The following is an 18,147-nucleotide window of genomic DNA, read 5'->3' on the forward strand; positions in this document are numbered from 1 at the left end:
TGCCTATTAACTTGTTATTTTAAACTTGAACATAAGTTTGTCCACATCTTAACTATTGAATCCTTTTGCTTTTCAGGCCAGAGAAGGGGAAGTGGCCATTATTGATAAAGTCCTAGACAATCCAGACTTGACATCTAAAGAATTCCAACAGTGGAAGCAGATGTACCTCGATCTTTTCTTGGATATCTGTCAAAATACCACCTCAAATGACCCATTAAGTATTTCTTCTGAAGTAGATATAATCACTTCCTCTCTCACACACACTCATTCATACATTGAAACGCATGTGTAAGTGTATTCTGTCTTCAGTCCCTCTGGTACCTTCTGGTACTTTGAACAAGTATATAAGGTAGTTTTCATGTCAGTGTGTGGGACACTTGACAAGCTATACTTCAGTGTTACCAAACTATATGAAACAAACCATATATGGTCATAATACCATTGTCTTTAATGAGCATTTGTATATTTTATATGCAATTAGTGCTCAGCTTATGTTTACCATGTGCAAAAACAACTGTCTTCAATGATTTAAAATGAACTTTTGCAGACTATTCTGAAGACAGGTGGTGTTCAAGTAGAAAAATACAAAATGGCAGTTTTCTATCTAAGGTCATCTTTTCTCCCTTTAAGTTAATTTTATATAAATAAGACTTCAAAAGTAAATCCACATTTTTTCAGGTGCAGACATCCTTGTGGGTGGGAAAGAATTTAAACCTTTTTATATTTATTAAAATGTTCTGAGGATTTTCGTAAACATTGCACAAAGTAAGCTGTAGTTTTATTTTTGTGAAATGTAGATGCGCCTAAAAGAGTTAAGCAAAATAGAAGAGCATCAACATAAGAAAAGTTCAGGTATCTAATATTCGTCTTAATAGTCTATTAACTTGTGAAAGCTGGTTAATGGGAATACTATTCCAAATCTATGGGGACACTTAACGGTGTATCAGGGCAAAGCTTTGTAAGATGTTTTTGTAACAAAGACCAAAATTGAAGATAGAGCTGCTTTATTTTCTTGATTTAAATCTTCCTTTATTTTTGTAGTGATGATATGCTGATTGTGTATAGAGGAATTTGAGAGTGGATTTTTTAAAACACACTTAACTCACCCAGAAAGGCAGCTAACAGGTATATATATAAAATTTCAGCCCAAACGCGTGTTTTTAAACTGCAACTCTTAAAAAAATTACAAGGTATAAACTGAAATTAATCAACTATCCAGTTAGTTTCCAATTTTCCCACTAGCCCATTAATTAAACTTATGGAATTATACTTCAGGCAGGGAAATAAAATATGTTTAATTACAGGTTGATGTGTGTTATAATATAGAAAACAATGTTGCAAAATAAAAATGTACCTCTCTCCTGAGGAGCAAGAGGATGATGGCCATTCAGAGTTCTTTTACATTACATTATATGAGAGAAACAATTTATAGAGCTTTTTCCTGGCTTCGTGAATTGTTCTATAAAGTGGATGAAGTCTATGAAAATGTCCTCTTCATATATTTCCACTTATGAGCATCTCGTTTTTAAAAGTGATCCCAGCATGACAATGACTGTGCTGCTTTTTAGTGTCTGGCTGCATAACGTACAAGTCACAATTTGCTGTTTTTTCGGGAGGAGGAAGGAAACCTCCCTTTCTATATCCTAAACTCTACTTCTAATCAGCTTTATACTGTTGCCTGTCCAGCTCAGTGAATGTACTTTCATCTCTAAGAGTTCAGATATATGCCAGTGAATATTTTTTGCTGTAGAGGAGAAAGTAAAAAACTCCACCGTGGGGATCTTTTTCTTTGCTTTTGAAACCACCATTGAATCACTATCGTTTTGCAGACTTTGCACAACTGTACAGGAAAGTGGCCTTTCTTCAGCACATTTTCAGTAATCCTATATTTAGTCAAAATGGATGAGAAACCATGTATTCATGTTTGTATGGAATTTTGGGTCCAGTGTAATATTTTTATCATTTAAAAAACCTATTTGTAAAAACATTTATTTACTGCATGGATATTGACACACATTTGTGGGATTTTGTATATGTAAAAAAAAACAAACACAAAAAACCTCTTGTCCTAAAATGAAGTGTGCTTGTTACAGGTATTTAGACTTGTTGATGTTTACTAGACTAAATGTGTACATTCGCTTAAAAATATCTGTACCTGATGGATGTGTCATGAATACAGTGGCCAGGTTGCGCCCTGTAGACAGCAAGCAGTTGATGGAAAGACTAGCTGTGTTGCTACTAAGCAGCTTTTCCTTATGTAAAGTCAGCTCTGTTGTTTTACATGGTAAAATTAAACTAATGAATTTTAAAAGACTTGTGGCTAGCCTAGCATGAAAGAGACCTTTTAACACTATATATCTGTACATTTTATTGCATTAGTTTCAAATCTAGGAGAGAGGCAGCACTGTAAACTGAAGTCAAATAAATTCAGCTCTTAATGAATCCTTATAAGGCACTACTTTATTCAGAGTCCTCACCATATTTCTTTGTCTTGCAATCATACAGCCACCAGCCCTCCTTCCCCCCAACTCCTTTCCCCCCCTCCCCAGTTATGAGTTCTAACTTTGCCACTTCACTGGTGGGACAAGCCAGAAGTATCTGTTCAGTATACAAGCACCTTCTCTGAACCCCTGTAGAATCAAGCTGGTTTCCCATTTCCTTGATGCAAACTGGGACATTTCACCTACTCCTCTTTCTTTCTCTGTGATTCTTTGGGGGGAAATTAGGAGAGTGGGGGCACAAAAATAAGTTGAATAAGTTGTATTTTTAAAATATAACCTACAGGATGTCTTCAGAATGAACATTTAAAAAGGATGAAAGAAAGAAAGTTTTGTTTTTGTTAGATGTTCCACTTAACCAAGGAGCCTGATTATTATGGCTAAGTGTTGCTGAAATAAAACTTAAAAGCAATGAACTGCCTAAATTCAGCACAAAAGCAGACAAGGGGTAAGTAAGGATGAAGGACAGAAAAAAAGTAAGCCAGGTTGTTTTTATAAAAAAAACAAAAGGTGCTTTCTTAGAGATCATTTTTCCCTCTCAGTTCCATGTTTATATTAAAGGAGAGCAGAACCAGGGTTCTAGACCATAAAATCATATTTCTCCTTATTTAACCAAGGCACTTTCCCTTCACTATTTACTCAGATAATGCCATTTTCTTGGACTATTTATTACAGCCTTATAATTAATGATTTTCTGGGTCTTGCGTATACCTTCTTATAGTATCCTTTTTTGGCAATTTGTTAGCCACAAATGTAATCACTAGTTAGCACCTAGGAAAACACTTAACTATGAGGAGGAAAATAGGGTCATATTTTATTTTTGAAAGCCCATCCCTGGCCCAGCATCATGAGAATTTCTAGAAATCACTAGCTCACTGAAGCTGATTCACATGTCCTTCCTTTTGACCTCTCCAGTCTCCCCTTCTCAGCTTAAAGGGAAATGTTCCTCTTTGGCCAAACCCTCACTTGCCTCCTTAACCTTCAGAAGCCACTCAGTTCCCCAGAGTCCCACTCTTAGGAAAAGCCCACTCGTTGCTCAGTAAACCTGCTCAGACACAACTTTCTCCTCCTCGGATCTGAGACTGCACTAACCCGTTAAGCCCAACCCTAAATCTGGAGCCTCTGCAATCTCTCCAGGCCCGCCCTCCCTCTCCTCGTCAGCACCCTCGGGCAGCTGCAGCACCGCGCACTGCAGGCCGCTCCAGGCCCAAGGCAGCGCGCAGTCGATGTCCTCCCAGCGGTCCAGGTCGAGGTCATAGCCCACCACGTTGCGGGTCGGCACCTGGCGCGAGTCCCGCCACTTGACGCCGCCCAGCAGCAGCGCCGTCTCCTCCACCACCGCCAGCCCATAGCAGAAGCGGTCGTAGGGCAGCGGCCGCAGTCGAGTCCACTGGTCAGTGCCTGGGTCGTAGCGCTCAATCTCCGAGAAGGGCTCGTAGTGCCCCAGGAAGGCAAAGACCGCGCCACGAAGCGCAGCCATGTGATGGCCAAAGCGGGCCGTGCCCATAGGCGCCCTCTTGCTCCAGGCCCGGTCCCCGGGACCCAGGGAGTACACATCCCTCAAACTGCTCGTGCCGCCCTCGCCCCTCCCTGCCTTGCCCCCGGAGATGTACACGATCCCGCGGTCCCCGACGGCCCCCGCGTGACCGTGCAGGGCCCGCGGCAGCGCCCCAGCCTCGGTCCAGCGGTCCCGGCGCAAGTCGTACATCTCCACCGAGGCCAGCGCCTCGCCGCCTGCGCCCAGGCCTCCGACGGCCAGCAGCCCCTCGCCCACGGCGCCGCACCAGAAGTGGGCCCGCGCTTCTTGCATAGCGGGCACCACCGTCCAAGCGTGGAAGCGCGGGTCATAACGGTGCACTAGGGCCGTGACCTCCCGCAGGCCATCGGCCTGGGGAGAGGAGGCACCTCCGCCGGAAGGGCTCTCCCCGCCCAGGACGAACAGGAAGTTCCCAACTGCGCACACGCTGTGCCCCAGTAGCGGTGCTGGGAGCTGCGTGAGGCTGCGCCAGCTGTGGTTGTACACATCGAAGGCCACCACGTCCTGGGTGAGCTCCCACTCCTCGTCCTCTTCCTCTACCTCCTCCACCTGCTCTTCTTCCTCCTCCTCCTCCGGCTCCACTGCGGCGCCCCTACCCCTGGCTGCCCCTTGGGGAACCAAGACCTCTTTGGTCACCGCCTCCCGCGCCCTGCGCCCCCCGACCAATAAGATGCGGGTTTGCGGACTCCGGACGCTGGTCTGTTCGCTCTGCAAGAGTGGTTGGCGGGAGGGCGCTGTGTGGTAGTTGAGGGCCTGGATGATGAGGCCTTTGACTCGAGCGGGCAGCACGAGGCCGGAGCCCGAGTACACGGGCCGCAGCACGTCCACGGGGACCAGGCCGAAGCGGACGCGCTCCAGCAGCACGGCGCAGTGGGCCAGGCGCTCGGCCTTGGGCTCCTGTCGCAGCCAGGCCAGCGCCAGGCCCAGCAGCCGGGCCTCCGGCACCCGCGCCAAGTCGGGGGCACCCAGCACGGCCCTCAGCGACCCGGGGTTGAGCTCCAACAGACCCACGGGGCCCGCTCCCCGCGCCAACAGCTGCCGCAGGTGGCGCACGATGTAGCGCTCGGCCGCGTCCAGCGTGTGCACCAGGCCGAAACGCGCCGCCACATTGGCGGCGAAGCAGCAGTTTTCCGGAGCCAGCAGGCGCTCCAAGTAGCGGCCACACAGCCCCAGGGCCTCGGTGACCTGCAGGTAGCTGGCGGCCTCCAGCGTGTCCTCCACGGTGTCCATGGAGAGCGGCAGCCAGGCGGTGTAGATGAAGTCCAGCAGGCGCTGCAGGCCAGCGGCCGAGGGCACGTGCAGGTGAATCACACGTGCCCGGGACTCCAGGGTGTGGCTCTTGAACAGGGCCCTGAAGTAGTCGCTGGAACACGCGAGGAGAGACCTGTGCACCGGGAACTCGCTGCCCTGGGCCTCCAAAGTCACGTCGCACAGGAAGCCCTCGGCGCGCAGGGCCTGGTAGCCAGTGAGCAGCGCGCCGCCATGAGCTTTGCAGTAAGACAGGAAGTAACTCATGGTGCCCAGGGTGGGAAGCGGCCGGCTGGGGGCTGGGGCCAACCGGGTGTGGCCTGAGGCATCCTGTGGCCCCACCAGCGAGCCTCAGGGGCCCGTTTTTTTCCTGCTCAGCTTAAAGCCGGGGGCTCCTTCATCCAGATTCGTAGATCTCCCCGTATCCCTCTCAGAGTCAATTCGGTCTGGAACGGCTTCCAGAAGCCCCTAGTGGTGGAGGGCACGGAGGTTTCCGGGAGGTGCCGGGTTTGGGTTCCGCGGCTTCCCGGGCTGCCGGTGCATTGCCTAAAGCCCCCACACCGGCCCAGTTTGGGGAGCCCACACCTGCGCGCCAGGAGCCGCAGTGGCCGCGCACCATCACCTGGAAGGGCTGAGCTGCGAGTGGACCTGCTCCCGAGGATACTGGATCTCCGACGGCTCAGATGCGCAGATGTCGCCCGCCTCGGGGCGTCCGGGAGTACGAGACGAGGGCTCTGACCTCCCGAGGGTGGATGAAGAGGACGGGTTCTGCGGGCATCCGCGAGGGCAGGGGACAACTGGCTATTGGGCGGGAGGAGGGGGTTGGGGGTGAGCTTGTTCCGCGCAGAGGATCAAATCAAAGCCTAGGGGATTAGGGAGGAGGGGGTGTGCGGGTCAGCGCGGCCAGTCGGAGGCGTGATTGGGTGCTGCTCATAACAGGCCGGTAGCTCACAGCGACAAGAATAGCGCGCGGCCTCGGCCTCCCCTGCGCGCCCCGCCCCGCGCCCGGGCTGCTGGACGCGAACCGAGAGTCGGGATGCCGGAGGAAGAGGCCCGGGCCCGGAACCTCACTCCCGCTACTCAGAGAGCCAGCCGCTGGTCTCCAGGGGTCCCTGAAACTCGGCTGGGGTTTGAGGAGAAGCGCTCACTGGAGAGGCTCGAGCCATCCAGGGTCCCTATGGGGAGGGGCGGCCCGCCGGGCTAGAGGAGTGTCCACCCCGTGGTGTCCCAGGAAGGAAGCCTCCGGCTCCCAACTTTGTGCTTTAATCCAGCGAGAGCGAGGATTAAGTGGCGACTTTGCGCGTTGACACCCTGGAGCCCAAGGTGCTCAGAGGAGCCACGGGCGGGAACCACACCCAGAGGAATCTGGGCTCCCAGCTAGCGGCGCTAGGTAACACACCCTCACCTGGACTCAGCTTGCAAGGTTCTGACCTACTCGATGCTTTTCCCACTGGTCTCACATTTGGCATTCGGGAATTTGCTCCCATCCCCGCTTCCCTGCACGCTTTCTGTTCTTGGACCCTGCCCGGCCCATCCCTTGACAGAGTGGACAAGGAAATTATAGCTGACTTGAGTTTTCTGCCTTTGAATGACCACTTGCTTTAAGAAAATTATTCCTAAATAAATCAGTTTCTTTCCTTGATTTTCCAGGCTCTGATCTAATTACTGCCTGTTACATCTTCAATGCCATGACGAGATAATGGACAGTAACGTTGCTAAGCTCTAGGGGCTGGAGTTTCCTAGCTCCGCCTCCCCCCTCCATGAAGTTATTTTTATAAGATGCACCCAGCAGAGAAATGATGACTAAAACCACCCCAATCTTGAGACATTAGGAAAACATTTCTCCCATCTCCTTCATTCTGCTCTTAAATAAGTAAATAATCACTGTAACTTTTCTTGGCCAGTTTGGAGGCTACTCTGTGTTTTTATTTCATCTAGAATGAATTTTTCTATTTTGTAATGCAACCCCTCTGGCCATCTGTGAACCTTTTAAGGCTATTAACTTGCATTTCTAACAGTTGGGGTTCTATTTCATAGGAAAAAACAACCACAAGGACGGATAAAATTTTATCATTGTTTGCCTGATATGCATTAGTACTTACAAGGTCTCTAATTAGAAATTCTGGAAGTGCATAAAAATATTAGTAAAAGTATTTTGCTTTCTTGTCAAACATGGAACTACTTTGTGACTTAAAAATATCCAAATTATAAAATGCAGGTAGGGGCTCAGGTTAAGTGCTTGCTTAAAATTTCAGAGGCTAAAAGTGCTCCAGTTACTAATGTTAGAGCTAAAATGGGTTTGTGGTTTATTTTTCCTTTTTAAGTACTAAAAGTCTTATTTCAAAAATAAAATACCAATATGATTCACTGTGCACAGATCTATCTAGATGGTGAAATTAAATGACCTTTATTCAACCTAATAGAATTTTGCTAGAAAGAATATTTGAGATCCTTTAGCCAAACCCTCTCCCTTTACCCCACAATTTCTTGTTTTCCTTTTTAAACAAATGTGGCAAATGAGCCCCAGAGGGAGTACAGTTTGTCTGGGTGACTTGGATATTGAGTTCCGAAGTCTGGACCAGTATCTATTGCTCCCTCCCCACTATATTATGTGACCTCGTGTATGATAAAAATAGTGCAGCACAATTTATTTAAGCCAAATTTCAGAGTGATAAAGTTTAAATACAGCTACTTAAACAGCGTATTTTTAACCCCAAATCGGAGCAGACCTGCCCATCAGCATGCATTCAGTTAAATCCAAAATGTCACATTTGAGAATAAAATGCTGGGGGAAGACTTTAAACTCTTGACATCAACAATCCAATTTTACATCCCAATTTTATGTTCATTTCTGACCCAACATGCCACCTTAACATGTTTTGCCGTTGAAGATATGATGAACTGTGTTAACTGAAGAAATTCTCATATTGGATGTGTTTACAAGGTCTTGTTTAGAAAATTTAAATTCATCCAAGAACGTTCTTGTCCTTTGAGTAACGTTTATGGAAAGTATAAATTCTTTAATTTTTGTGCAATATTAAGTATGTTAAATAACATTTCAGTGTGTGATTTTTTAGTTGTTGTGGTAGGTGTATGTCTTAAGTTGGGCCTTCTAGAAGCAGACCATGCAATCCAACCTGAACACATGGTGATGTGCAGTTGTCACAGGATCTGATTATTATGTTGAAAATGATCTTTATGAGTTGCCCTCCCCCTTTAGACTATCATCCCCTTGAGGGCAGGGGTTGTTTCTTGGCCTTTGTATGTCCAGTCCCTGTCATGGTCTTTGGCATGACTAATGTTAAATTGAACAGAAATAGGGAATGGCAGCATGGGTGAGAGGAGTAAGGGGTTATTAAGAGGAACTTGATTGGGACATTTACTTCCTTCTCTCTGGTTCTCTTTCTTCCCTTCACACAGCTAGGGCTGAAGACACATCCTGGTAAGGCTGTAAACTAACATCCCTAGGAATCAGATGTGACTTTGGGGGGCCCCTCACTTGGGAGTCTAGGTGGATTCAATTCTTCTGAAAAGGCCAAACCACCTCATCCAGCCACCTTTACTAACTGGTGCTTCCCTGCAACTGGAATCCTTTACCTAAACCAGCCCCCCGTGGCTCTTGGCATCCAGTCAAGCCCCAGGGGCCCCAAACGCCCCTCCATGCCCCAGTTTGTAAGGCTGGGCTTCTACTGAAGGCCAAGCTACACACTCCAGTATGTCTGTTGGGGCCCTGCAATTTGCCCTAAACCCCTCACCCCTTGTTGGGACTGTGACTTTCTGTCCATGATCCCTTCCATGTATCTGCACCTTCTGTGACAGAACCTAGAACCAAAGTCCTCCAAGCACCCACTCCCTTCCCACATCAAGGAGGCACTGCTAGTTAGCCATGGCATTGCACTTTCCCTGAATTGGCCCTACATAGCTAAACCTAAATGCCATAGTTCTCACCTCTAAAATAATTGTATGAATTGAAAAAAATAAAAAACTGCAAATGTCCATGTATAATATTTGTTGCAAATGTACTTTTTTTGGTAATAGCTTTATTGAGATATAATCCACATACCATGCAATTCACCCATTTAAAATATACAGTTCAGTGGTTCTTAGCATATTTACAGTTTTGTAACCATCACCAGAGCCTAATTTTGGAATATTACCATCACCTCAAAAAGAGACCTCATACCCTTTAACTGTCATTACCAGCCCCCAACTGCTAAGCAACCACGAATCTACTTTCTTTCCCTATAGATTATAGATAGGTCATACAAATGGAATCATACAATACATGGTCTTTTTTGACTGACTTATTTGACTTAGCATAATGTTTTCAGGGTTCATCCATGTTGTAATGCACTTTTAAGGAAGAAAAAAATCTATCCTATATAATAAAAGCCTAATATGCTACATGTCTGACCATTCAACCAGTCAATATGACACGCACTGACCACCAGGGGGCAGCCGCTCCGACCAGTAGGTTAGCTTGCTGCTGGGGTCTGGCCAATCAGGACTGGGCGAAACAGGCCAGACATGCCCTGGAGCCCTCCCACAGTCCCTCCCAAGCCCCGATAGTGCACCAGTAGGGTCCCTCAGCCTGGCCTGTGCCCTCTCACAGTCCAGGACCCCTCAGGGGATATTGGAGAGCCAGTTTCAGCCCGATACCCTCAGGCCAGGCTGAGGGACCCCACGGGTGCATGAATCCATGCACCGGGCCTCCAGTATATAATAATAGCATTGGGGACCTTTTCTCAAAACCATAAAACTCTTAAAATGTGCCTGTTTGATATTTAGGATACAGTTTTTGGCAGGTTAACTCTTTATCATCTATCATTATTGGCTCCTTTATGCTTTCAACACATGGCTTCTGGTAACCTCCATGGAGAGCCTGCTATTAGAAATGGACTCATTAAGTTAATTGTGAAAATATGATTACAAACAAGAACAGATATACATTAGAAAACAAATTTCATGTTATTTTTACCCTCTTCCAAAACCTTTTTTTTGTGGCATGTATGTGAAATGTATGTTTGTGACATGCAATTCAAGCAAACGGGTTTCAAGGCAAGTTTGTGTGTGTGTGTGTGTGTGTGTGTTTTAATCATGAGTGATTTTGACATTCTGGCACAGGTGATGGCTTAAAGAGCAGTGTGGCGAGTGAGGAAGGACTGGGCTTTGGGGTCAGACAGACCTGGGCTCCAATTTCAGATCTGCCTCAGGTGACTAAGTAAGTGACTTAAATCCTGTGTGTCATTTTATTATTTTTACAAGGAGGATACTGACTCTACATTCACACCACTATTAAAATTAGATTATATATACATGACTGCTCTTGGCACAGGTACACAAAACAGATGTCTTTTTCCTTCTTCTACCTCCTTCGGCTAAAACCTTCTGAACACTCATAACACCAAGCATCCAGGAAATGTAATAGAGCAGTGGTCCTCAGTGGTCCCTTGCAGTATCATCTGGGAATCTCTTAGGAATTATAAGTTCTTGGCCCCACTTCAAACCTACCTCATCAGAAACTGAGCATAGAGCCCAGTGATTTGCTTTAACTAGCCCTCCTGGTGGTTCTGATGCACTCAAGAGTGTGACAGAGGATTGTTAGTAATTTCTGCTATATCCTGAATTCGCTGTTCTCAGTAATGACTTGGTATGGGTGTGCTGTCAACATTTCCCCCAAAAAAGAGGAAGCCCACTAGCTCCAAAAGATCAGAGGTCAAAGACTTAGATAGGAAAAGTTAGTGGCCTCTGCCCCATGTCACATGACTGGTCACATTAACAAAAATATCCCCACAAGAGGATGTTATTAACAGCAGGTCACTGAAGCTGATGACTTGGTAACCTACACATTTTTCCAAACAGCATTTGATTGAATATTCAGATCAGAATATTTCCAATTGCAGCCCCAATTTTCTGTCTGGATGCCACATTTTAAGAGGCTCTTGAATAAATCAGGGAATGCCCAGAGAGGCCAGCCCGAGGTGGATAGGGACTGGAAATGCTTTCTCATATGGGGAGCAGGTGAAGGGGCTGGAGATTGTAGGCTAAGAGAAAAGGACCCCTGGGGTTAAAAGATCACTATTTTTTTTAATATATTTTATTGATTTTTTTACAGAGAGGAAGGAAGAGTGATAGTCAGAAACATCGATGAGAGAGAAACATCGATCAGCTGCCTCTTGCACACCTCCTACTGGGGATGTGCCCGCAACCAAGTTACATGCCCTTGACCGGAATCGAACCTGGAACCTTTCAGTCCGCAGGCTGACTCTCTATCCACGGAGCCAAACCGGTTTTGGCAGAAGATCACTATTTTAAACTTTCAGAAGTAGACAGTGATCTTGTGGCCACAGAGGGCAGACCAGGAGTAGCAGGTAGAAGTTACAAAGAGAAATTTGGCCACAGTAAATAAGGAACTTCTAGCAATTTAGAGTCTTGAAAGAAAATGTAGAAGTAGAATGTGCCAAGCCATAAGAAGGGTTACCCAAGGCTTGGAAAAGCTAGGAAACCTGTACAAAACGACACAGTCTAGCAGACTGTCAGAACCCCACCTGCACACCTATCCCAGTTGCTTACGCTCCTAGCAGACAACACCTGCGTCCCCTTGTGGGCAGACACCTTTGAGCCCTTGGAGCCCACCTTGCCTATGGACGTGAACAAAAAACAAAAGCACCACCAATTTACATCTCCCTGGACCAACAACTGAGGAGTAGGGTGGCAGTTCCCTTTACAGGTGCTACCCTGTGGGATTGAGCCATAGTCACCTTCTATAGGACCTTGGTGTCACACACTTACTTGACCCCCTTCCCTTCGCAGTCTAAGCCCCTTCACACACACACCTATCTTTTCTGGGAACACTTTCTAATAAATGACTTTCACAGGAATCCTCATCTCAGAAGGAATCCCTGCCTGCCTCTGGGGAACCCAGCCCAAGACACACAGCTGGCAGGTTTTTCAGAAAGGGTGGCACATATTACGGCCCTCATAAGCCATCCCTCACCCACTTGCAGACATGTACAGAACAAAACAGATTGCTGCATGGATAGCTGTGTGTGCCCAGTCGCAGAGAGGGGCCTGCAAGGCAGGACAGCCTGATGCTGGGGCTGGGCGTCTCCCCTCCACCCCTTGGGGCTTTCAGGGCTCTTGTGGAGAACTCAGTGAACTCCAGGGTCCTTTCAAACCCAGCACGCCACAGCTCAAAGCCATTGGCACCTGAAGTCCCATTTGCAGGTGCCATCTATATGTGACCTTTACCTGAAATCTTTGTTCTGTGGGATCCATCTGGTTCTTTGGTGCCGTGCCCCCTACTTCAGGCCGGTGGCTGCCCACTACTGCAGTCCACCCCACCTTCCATCCCCACCTCACATGGCTTGAAGCTCTGCCCACCTGTTTTTTTTTTTTCCTAATATTTCTTCTTCCTATATGGGATGGCCTTGAGTTCATTTCTTCACCCTGCAATAGCTCACACCCAAGGTCCCCCCTTCATCTGTGTTCATGCATGTGGCTTGCTAGGATTTGGCTGCCACTGAGCTTTGCACCTGACTAGGTTTTCAAAGAGGCAGTCAGGAACTCTAAAAACATTCTCAGTAAGAGAGATGTGATGAGCCATTCATGGTTCTGATCATGTGCTTGGAGACAACCAGCACCAGAGCTGGTTAATATTCAGGTTCTTCCCTAGCTGGTGACTCAGTTGGTTGGAGCATCATCCCATTCACTGAAAGGTTGTGGGTTTGATTCCCAGTCAGGGCACATACTTACGTTGTGAGTGTGATTCCTGGTCAGGGCGCATATTGGAGGCAACCTATTGATCTTTCTCTCACATCAGTGTTTCTCTCTCTCTCTGTGTGTCTCTCAAAAAAAAATCAAAAAACATATCCTCAGGTGAGTATTTAAAAATGTAGGTTCCTTGACCACACCTGGGAACGGGTTAAAGATGTGAATTTCAGGCCCAGCCTCCAGATGTGAATTTCAGGCCCAGCCTCCGACCTCCTGCTGAATCAGGAGCTCTGAGGTCCAACCTTGCATGTTCTATCAAGCCCTCCAAGGGGATTCTATTTCTACAAAAACCATCACTGAAATTTTGGTAAGGATTGCATTGAATCTGTAGATGGCTTTGGGTAATATAGACATTTTAATAATAATAAGACTTCTGATCTATGAACACATGATGTTTTTCCATTTATTTGCATGTGTTTTTAATTTCTTTCAGCAGTGTTTTGTAGTTTTCAGTGTACAAATCTTTCTCCAACTTGATTAATTCCTAAGTATTTTATTCTTTTTGTTGCTGTCACAAGTGAATTTCTTTTTGTTAATTTCCTTTTTTGGATTATTTTTTAAATATTTTTTTATTGTTTAAAGTATTACATATATTAGTACATATATCTCCTTTTTTTCCCCATTGACCTTCCCCCAGCTTCCCCTACCCCCTGTCGCATGCCCTCATCCCACCCCCCGCAGTGTCTTGTGTCCATTGGTGTGCTTATATGCATGCATACAAGTCCTTTGGTTGATCTATTTCCCCCCCTCCCCAACACTCCCCAGCCTTCCCGCTATAATTTGACAGTCTGTTCGGTGCTTTATTGCCTCTGTATCTATCCTTTTATTCATCAGGTTATAATGTTCTTTATTTTCCATAAATGAGTGAGATCATGTGGTATTTTTCTTTCATTGCCTGGCTTATTTCACTTAACATAATGCTCTCCAGGTCCATCCATGCTGTTGCAAATGGTAAGAATTCCTTCATCTTTACTGAAGCATAGTAATCCATTGTGTAAATGTACCATAGTTTTCTAATCCACTCATCTGCTGATGGGCATTTAGGCTGTTTCCAAATCTTAGCTATGGTGAATTGTGCTGCTATGAACATAGGGGTGCATATATCCTTTCTGGTTGGTGTTTCTAGTTTCCTGGGATATATTCCTAGAAGTGGGATTACTGGGTCAAATGGGAGCTCCATTTTTAGTTTTTTGAGGAAACTCCATACTGTTCTCCACAGTGGCTGCACCAGTCTGCATTCCCACCAGCAGTGCACGAGGGTTCCTTTTTCTCCACATCCTCGCCAACACTTGTCGTTTGTTGATTTCTTGATGACAGCCATTCTGACAAGGGTGAGAGGGTACCACATTGTCGTTTTGATTTGCATCTCTCCAATAATTAGTGACTTTGAGCATGTTTTCATGTGTCTCTTGGCCTTCCTTCTGTCTTCTTTCAAAAAGATTCTATTTAGGTCCTTTACCCATTTTTTTATTGGATCATTTATCTTCCTTTTATTAAGTTGTATAAGTTCCCTGTAGATGTTGGAGATTAAACCTTTATCAGTGATAACATTGGCAAATATGTTCTCCCATACAGTGGGGTTTCTTGTTGTTTTGTTGATGGTTTCTTTTGCTGTGCAAAAGCTTTTTATTTTGATGTAGTCCCATTTGTTTATTTTCTCTTTATTTTCCGTTGCCCTAGGGGCAGTATCAGTGAAGAAGTTCCTTCGGCATATGTCTGAGATTTCTCTGCCTGTAGATTCCTCTAGTATTTTTATGGTTTCCCGTCTTATGTTTAAGTCCTTGATCCATTTTGAGTTTATTTTTGTGTATGGTGTAAGTTGGTGGTATAGTTTCATTTTTTTGCATGTATCTCTCCAATTTTCCGAACACCGTTTATTGAAGAGACTCTCTTGACTCCATTGTATGTTCATGCCTCCTTTGTTAAATATTAATTGAGCATAGTGGTTTGGGTCGATATCTGGGTTCTCTATTCTATTCCATTGGTCTATATGTCTGTTCTTGTGCCAGTACCAGGCTGTTTTGAGAACAGTGACTTTGTAATACAGCTTGAAATCTGGTGTTGAGATCCCACCTACTTTGTTCATCTTTCTCAGGATTGCTGTGGCTATTAGGGGTCTTTTTTTATTCCAGATGAATTTTTGGAGAGTTCTTTCTAGATATTTGAAATATGCCATTGGCATTTTAATGGGGAGTGCGTTGAATCTATAGATTGCTTTTGAGTAGTATGGACATTTTAATGATGTTGATTCTCCCAATCCATGAACATGGTATGTTCTTCCATCTATTTACGTCTTCCTCTATTTCTTTTTTCCGTGTCCTGTAGTTTTCCATGTATAGGTCTTTTACCTCCTTAGTTAAGAGTATTCCTAGGTATCTTAATTTTTTTGGTGCGATGGTAAATGGGATTGCTTTTTTAGTCTCTCTTTCTCTAAGTTCACTATTGGTGTATAGAAATGCCATAGATTTCTTGGCATTAATTTTGTATCCTGCTACATTGCCGAATTCATTTTTTAAGTCTATTAGTTTTCTGTTCGAGTCTTTTGGGATTTTTATGTACAATATCATGTCATCTGCAAATGCCGAATTCATTTATTAAGTCTATTAGTTTTCTGTTCGAGTCTTTTGGGATTTTTATGTACAATATCATGTCATCTGCAAATCATCTTCTTTTCCAATTTGGATGCCTTTTATTTCTTCTTCTTGTCTAATTGCAATGGCTAGTAGTTCCAGTACTATGTCGAACAGGAGTGGTGAGAGTGGGCATCCCTGTCTTCTTCCTGTTCTTAGGGAAAATGGTTTTATTTTTTTCCCATTGAGTATGATGTTAGCTGTGGGTTTATCATATATAGCTTTTACTATGTTGAGGTATGATCCTTCTAGTCCCACCTTGCTTAGAGTTTTTATCAAGAAAGGGTGTTGGATTTTGTCAAATGCTTTTTTCTGCATCAATTGATATGACTATGTGATTTTTATCTCTTAATTTGTTTATGTGATGTATCACATTTATTGATTTGTGGATATTGTACCATCCTTGCATTGCTGGGATAAATCCTACTTGGTCATGGCGTATGATCATTCTGATGTACTGCTGTATCCGATTTGCTAGAACTTTGAGGATTATGGCATCTATGTTCATGAGGGATATTGGCCTGTAATTCTCTTTCATTGTGTTGTCTTTATCTGGTTTTGATATTAGTGTGATGCTGGCTTCATAGAAGGAGCTTAGAAGTGTTCCTTCCTCTTAATTTTTTGGAATAGTCTGAGGAGGATAGGTTTTAGTTCTTCCTTGAATGTTTGGTAAAACTCCGAGCTTTTGTTTGCTGGAAGCTTTTTGATGACTGCTTTAAGTTCTTCCATAGTTATTGGCCTATTGAGCTGTTTAGATTCTTCCTGATTGAGTTTTGGAAGGTTGTATTTTACTAGGAATATGTCCATTTCCTCCAGGTTGTCCAGTTTGTTGGAATAGAGTTGTTCATAGTATTTTTTAACAATCCTTTGTATTTCGGTGGGATGTGTTGTTATTTCTCCTCTTTCATTTCTGATTTTGTTTATTTGGGTCCTCTCTCTTTGCTTCTTGGTGAGCCTGGCTAGAGGTTCATCAATCTTGTTTATCCTATGAGAGAACCAGCTCTTGGTTTTGTTGATCTTTTGTATTGTGTTGTTTTTTTGTTTGTTTGTTTGTTTTTTGTCTCAATGTCGTTTATCTCCGCTCTGATCTTTATTATTTCCTTCCTTCTGCTTATACTGGGCTTTTCTTGTTGCTCTCTTTCTAACTCTTTGAGTTGTAGGGTTAGGTAATTTATTACCATTGTTTCTTGTTTTTTGCAGTAGGCTTGTAGAGCTATGAACTTACCTCTCAAGACTGCTTTCGCTGTGTCCCATAGATTTTGGATTGCTGTGTCTTCATTGTCATTTGTTGCCATGATGTTTTTTATTTCTTCCTTGATCTCTCTGGTAACCCAGTCATTGTTTAATAGCATGCTGTTTAGTCTCCATGTGTTTGATTTCTTTGGGTTGTTTTTATTGTAGTTGATTTCCAGTTTTAGGCCACTGTGGTCTGAGAAGATGCTTGATATGATTTCTATCTTCTTGAATTTGAAGAGACTTTGCCTATGTCCCAACATATGGTCTATCTTTGAAAATGACCCATGTGCACTTGAGAAGAATGTATATTCTGTGGCTTTGGGGTAAAGTGTTCTGAATATGTCAATTAATTCCATCTGGTCTAGTGAGTCATTTAGGATTCATGTTTCTTTGATGATTTTTTGTTTAGAGGATTTGTCCAATGGTGATAGTGGGGTATTAAAGTCTCCTACTATGATTGTATCACTGTCAATCTCTCCCTTGATATCTTCCAGGAGTTTTTTTATGTATGTGGGTGTTCCTGTATTGGGTGCGTATATGTTTACCAGAGTTATTTCTTCTTGTTGGATTGTTCCCTTTAGTATTATGAAGTGGCCTTCCTTATCTCTTGTTATGTTCTTCACTTTGAGATCTAATTTGTCAGATATAAGTATTGATACCCCAGCTTTTTTTTCATTTCCATTCACCTGAAAAACCTTTTTTCATCCCTTCACCCTCAGTCTGTGTGCGTCTTTTTTCTGAGGTGGGTTTCTTGTAGACAGCAGATATATGGGTCATGTTTTCTTATCCAATCCATTACCCTATGTCTTTTGATTGGGGCATTTAATCCATTTACATTTAAAGTTATTATTGATAGGTACTTACTTGTCACCATTTTTATTCTTTACCCCTGTGTTCCTTCTTCACTTCCTATTTCTTTTTTTTTACAGAAGACCCTTTAGCATAACTTGCATTGCTGCTTTGGTGGTAATAACTTTCCTTAGTCCTTTTTTTTTCTGTGAATCTCCTGATTTCACCTTCAATTTTGATTGATAGCCTTGCTGGGTATAGTATTCTTGGATTCAGACCCATCCTTTGCATGACTTTGTATATTTCATTCCCTTCCCTTCTGGCCTGATGAGTTTCTGTTGAGAAATCAGTTGCTAGTCTGATGGGGGTTCCTTTGTAGGTAACTTTCTGTCTCTCTCTTGCCGCTTTTAAGATTCTTACTTTGTCGTTGGTGTTT

General features: G+C 44.4%; 2 protein-coding genes across 5 annotated transcripts in view; one reads left to right on the forward strand and one right to left on the reverse strand.

Annotated features, from left to right (window-relative positions):
- The window catches only part of CNKSR2 (connector enhancer of kinase suppressor of Ras 2), a 271,774-nt gene extending 269,312 nt beyond the window's left edge, over positions 1 to 2,462 (forward strand). For 2 of the 4 annotated variants that reach the window (XM_080653010.1, XM_080653012.1), the window contains one exon: positions 77 to 2,448. In XM_080653010.1, the coding sequence (XP_080509136.1) occupies positions 77 to 292 (216 nt within the window). In that variant the 3' untranslated portion in view covers positions 293 to 2,448. Of the gene's footprint in view, positions 1 to 76 lie in introns of all 4 variants that reach the window. The other 2 variants (XM_080653011.1, XM_080653013.1) reach the window with 1 other exon arrangement.
- On the reverse strand, positions 2,447 to 5,746 carry KLHL34 (kelch like family member 34). Its single transcript, XM_080653022.1, has one exon. The coding sequence runs from the start codon at positions 5,548 to 5,550 to the stop codon at positions 3,586 to 3,588; it is 1,965 nt and encodes a 654-aa protein (XP_080509148.1). The 5' UTR covers positions 5,551 to 5,746; the 3' UTR covers positions 2,447 to 3,585.
- Positions 5,747 to 18,147: the final 12,401 nt, after the last annotated feature.

Source organism: Plecotus auritus (assembly GCF_963455305.1).
Source record: "Plecotus auritus genome assembly, chromosome: X".
NCBI lineage: Eukaryota > Metazoa > Chordata > Mammalia > Chiroptera > Vespertilionidae > Plecotus > Plecotus auritus.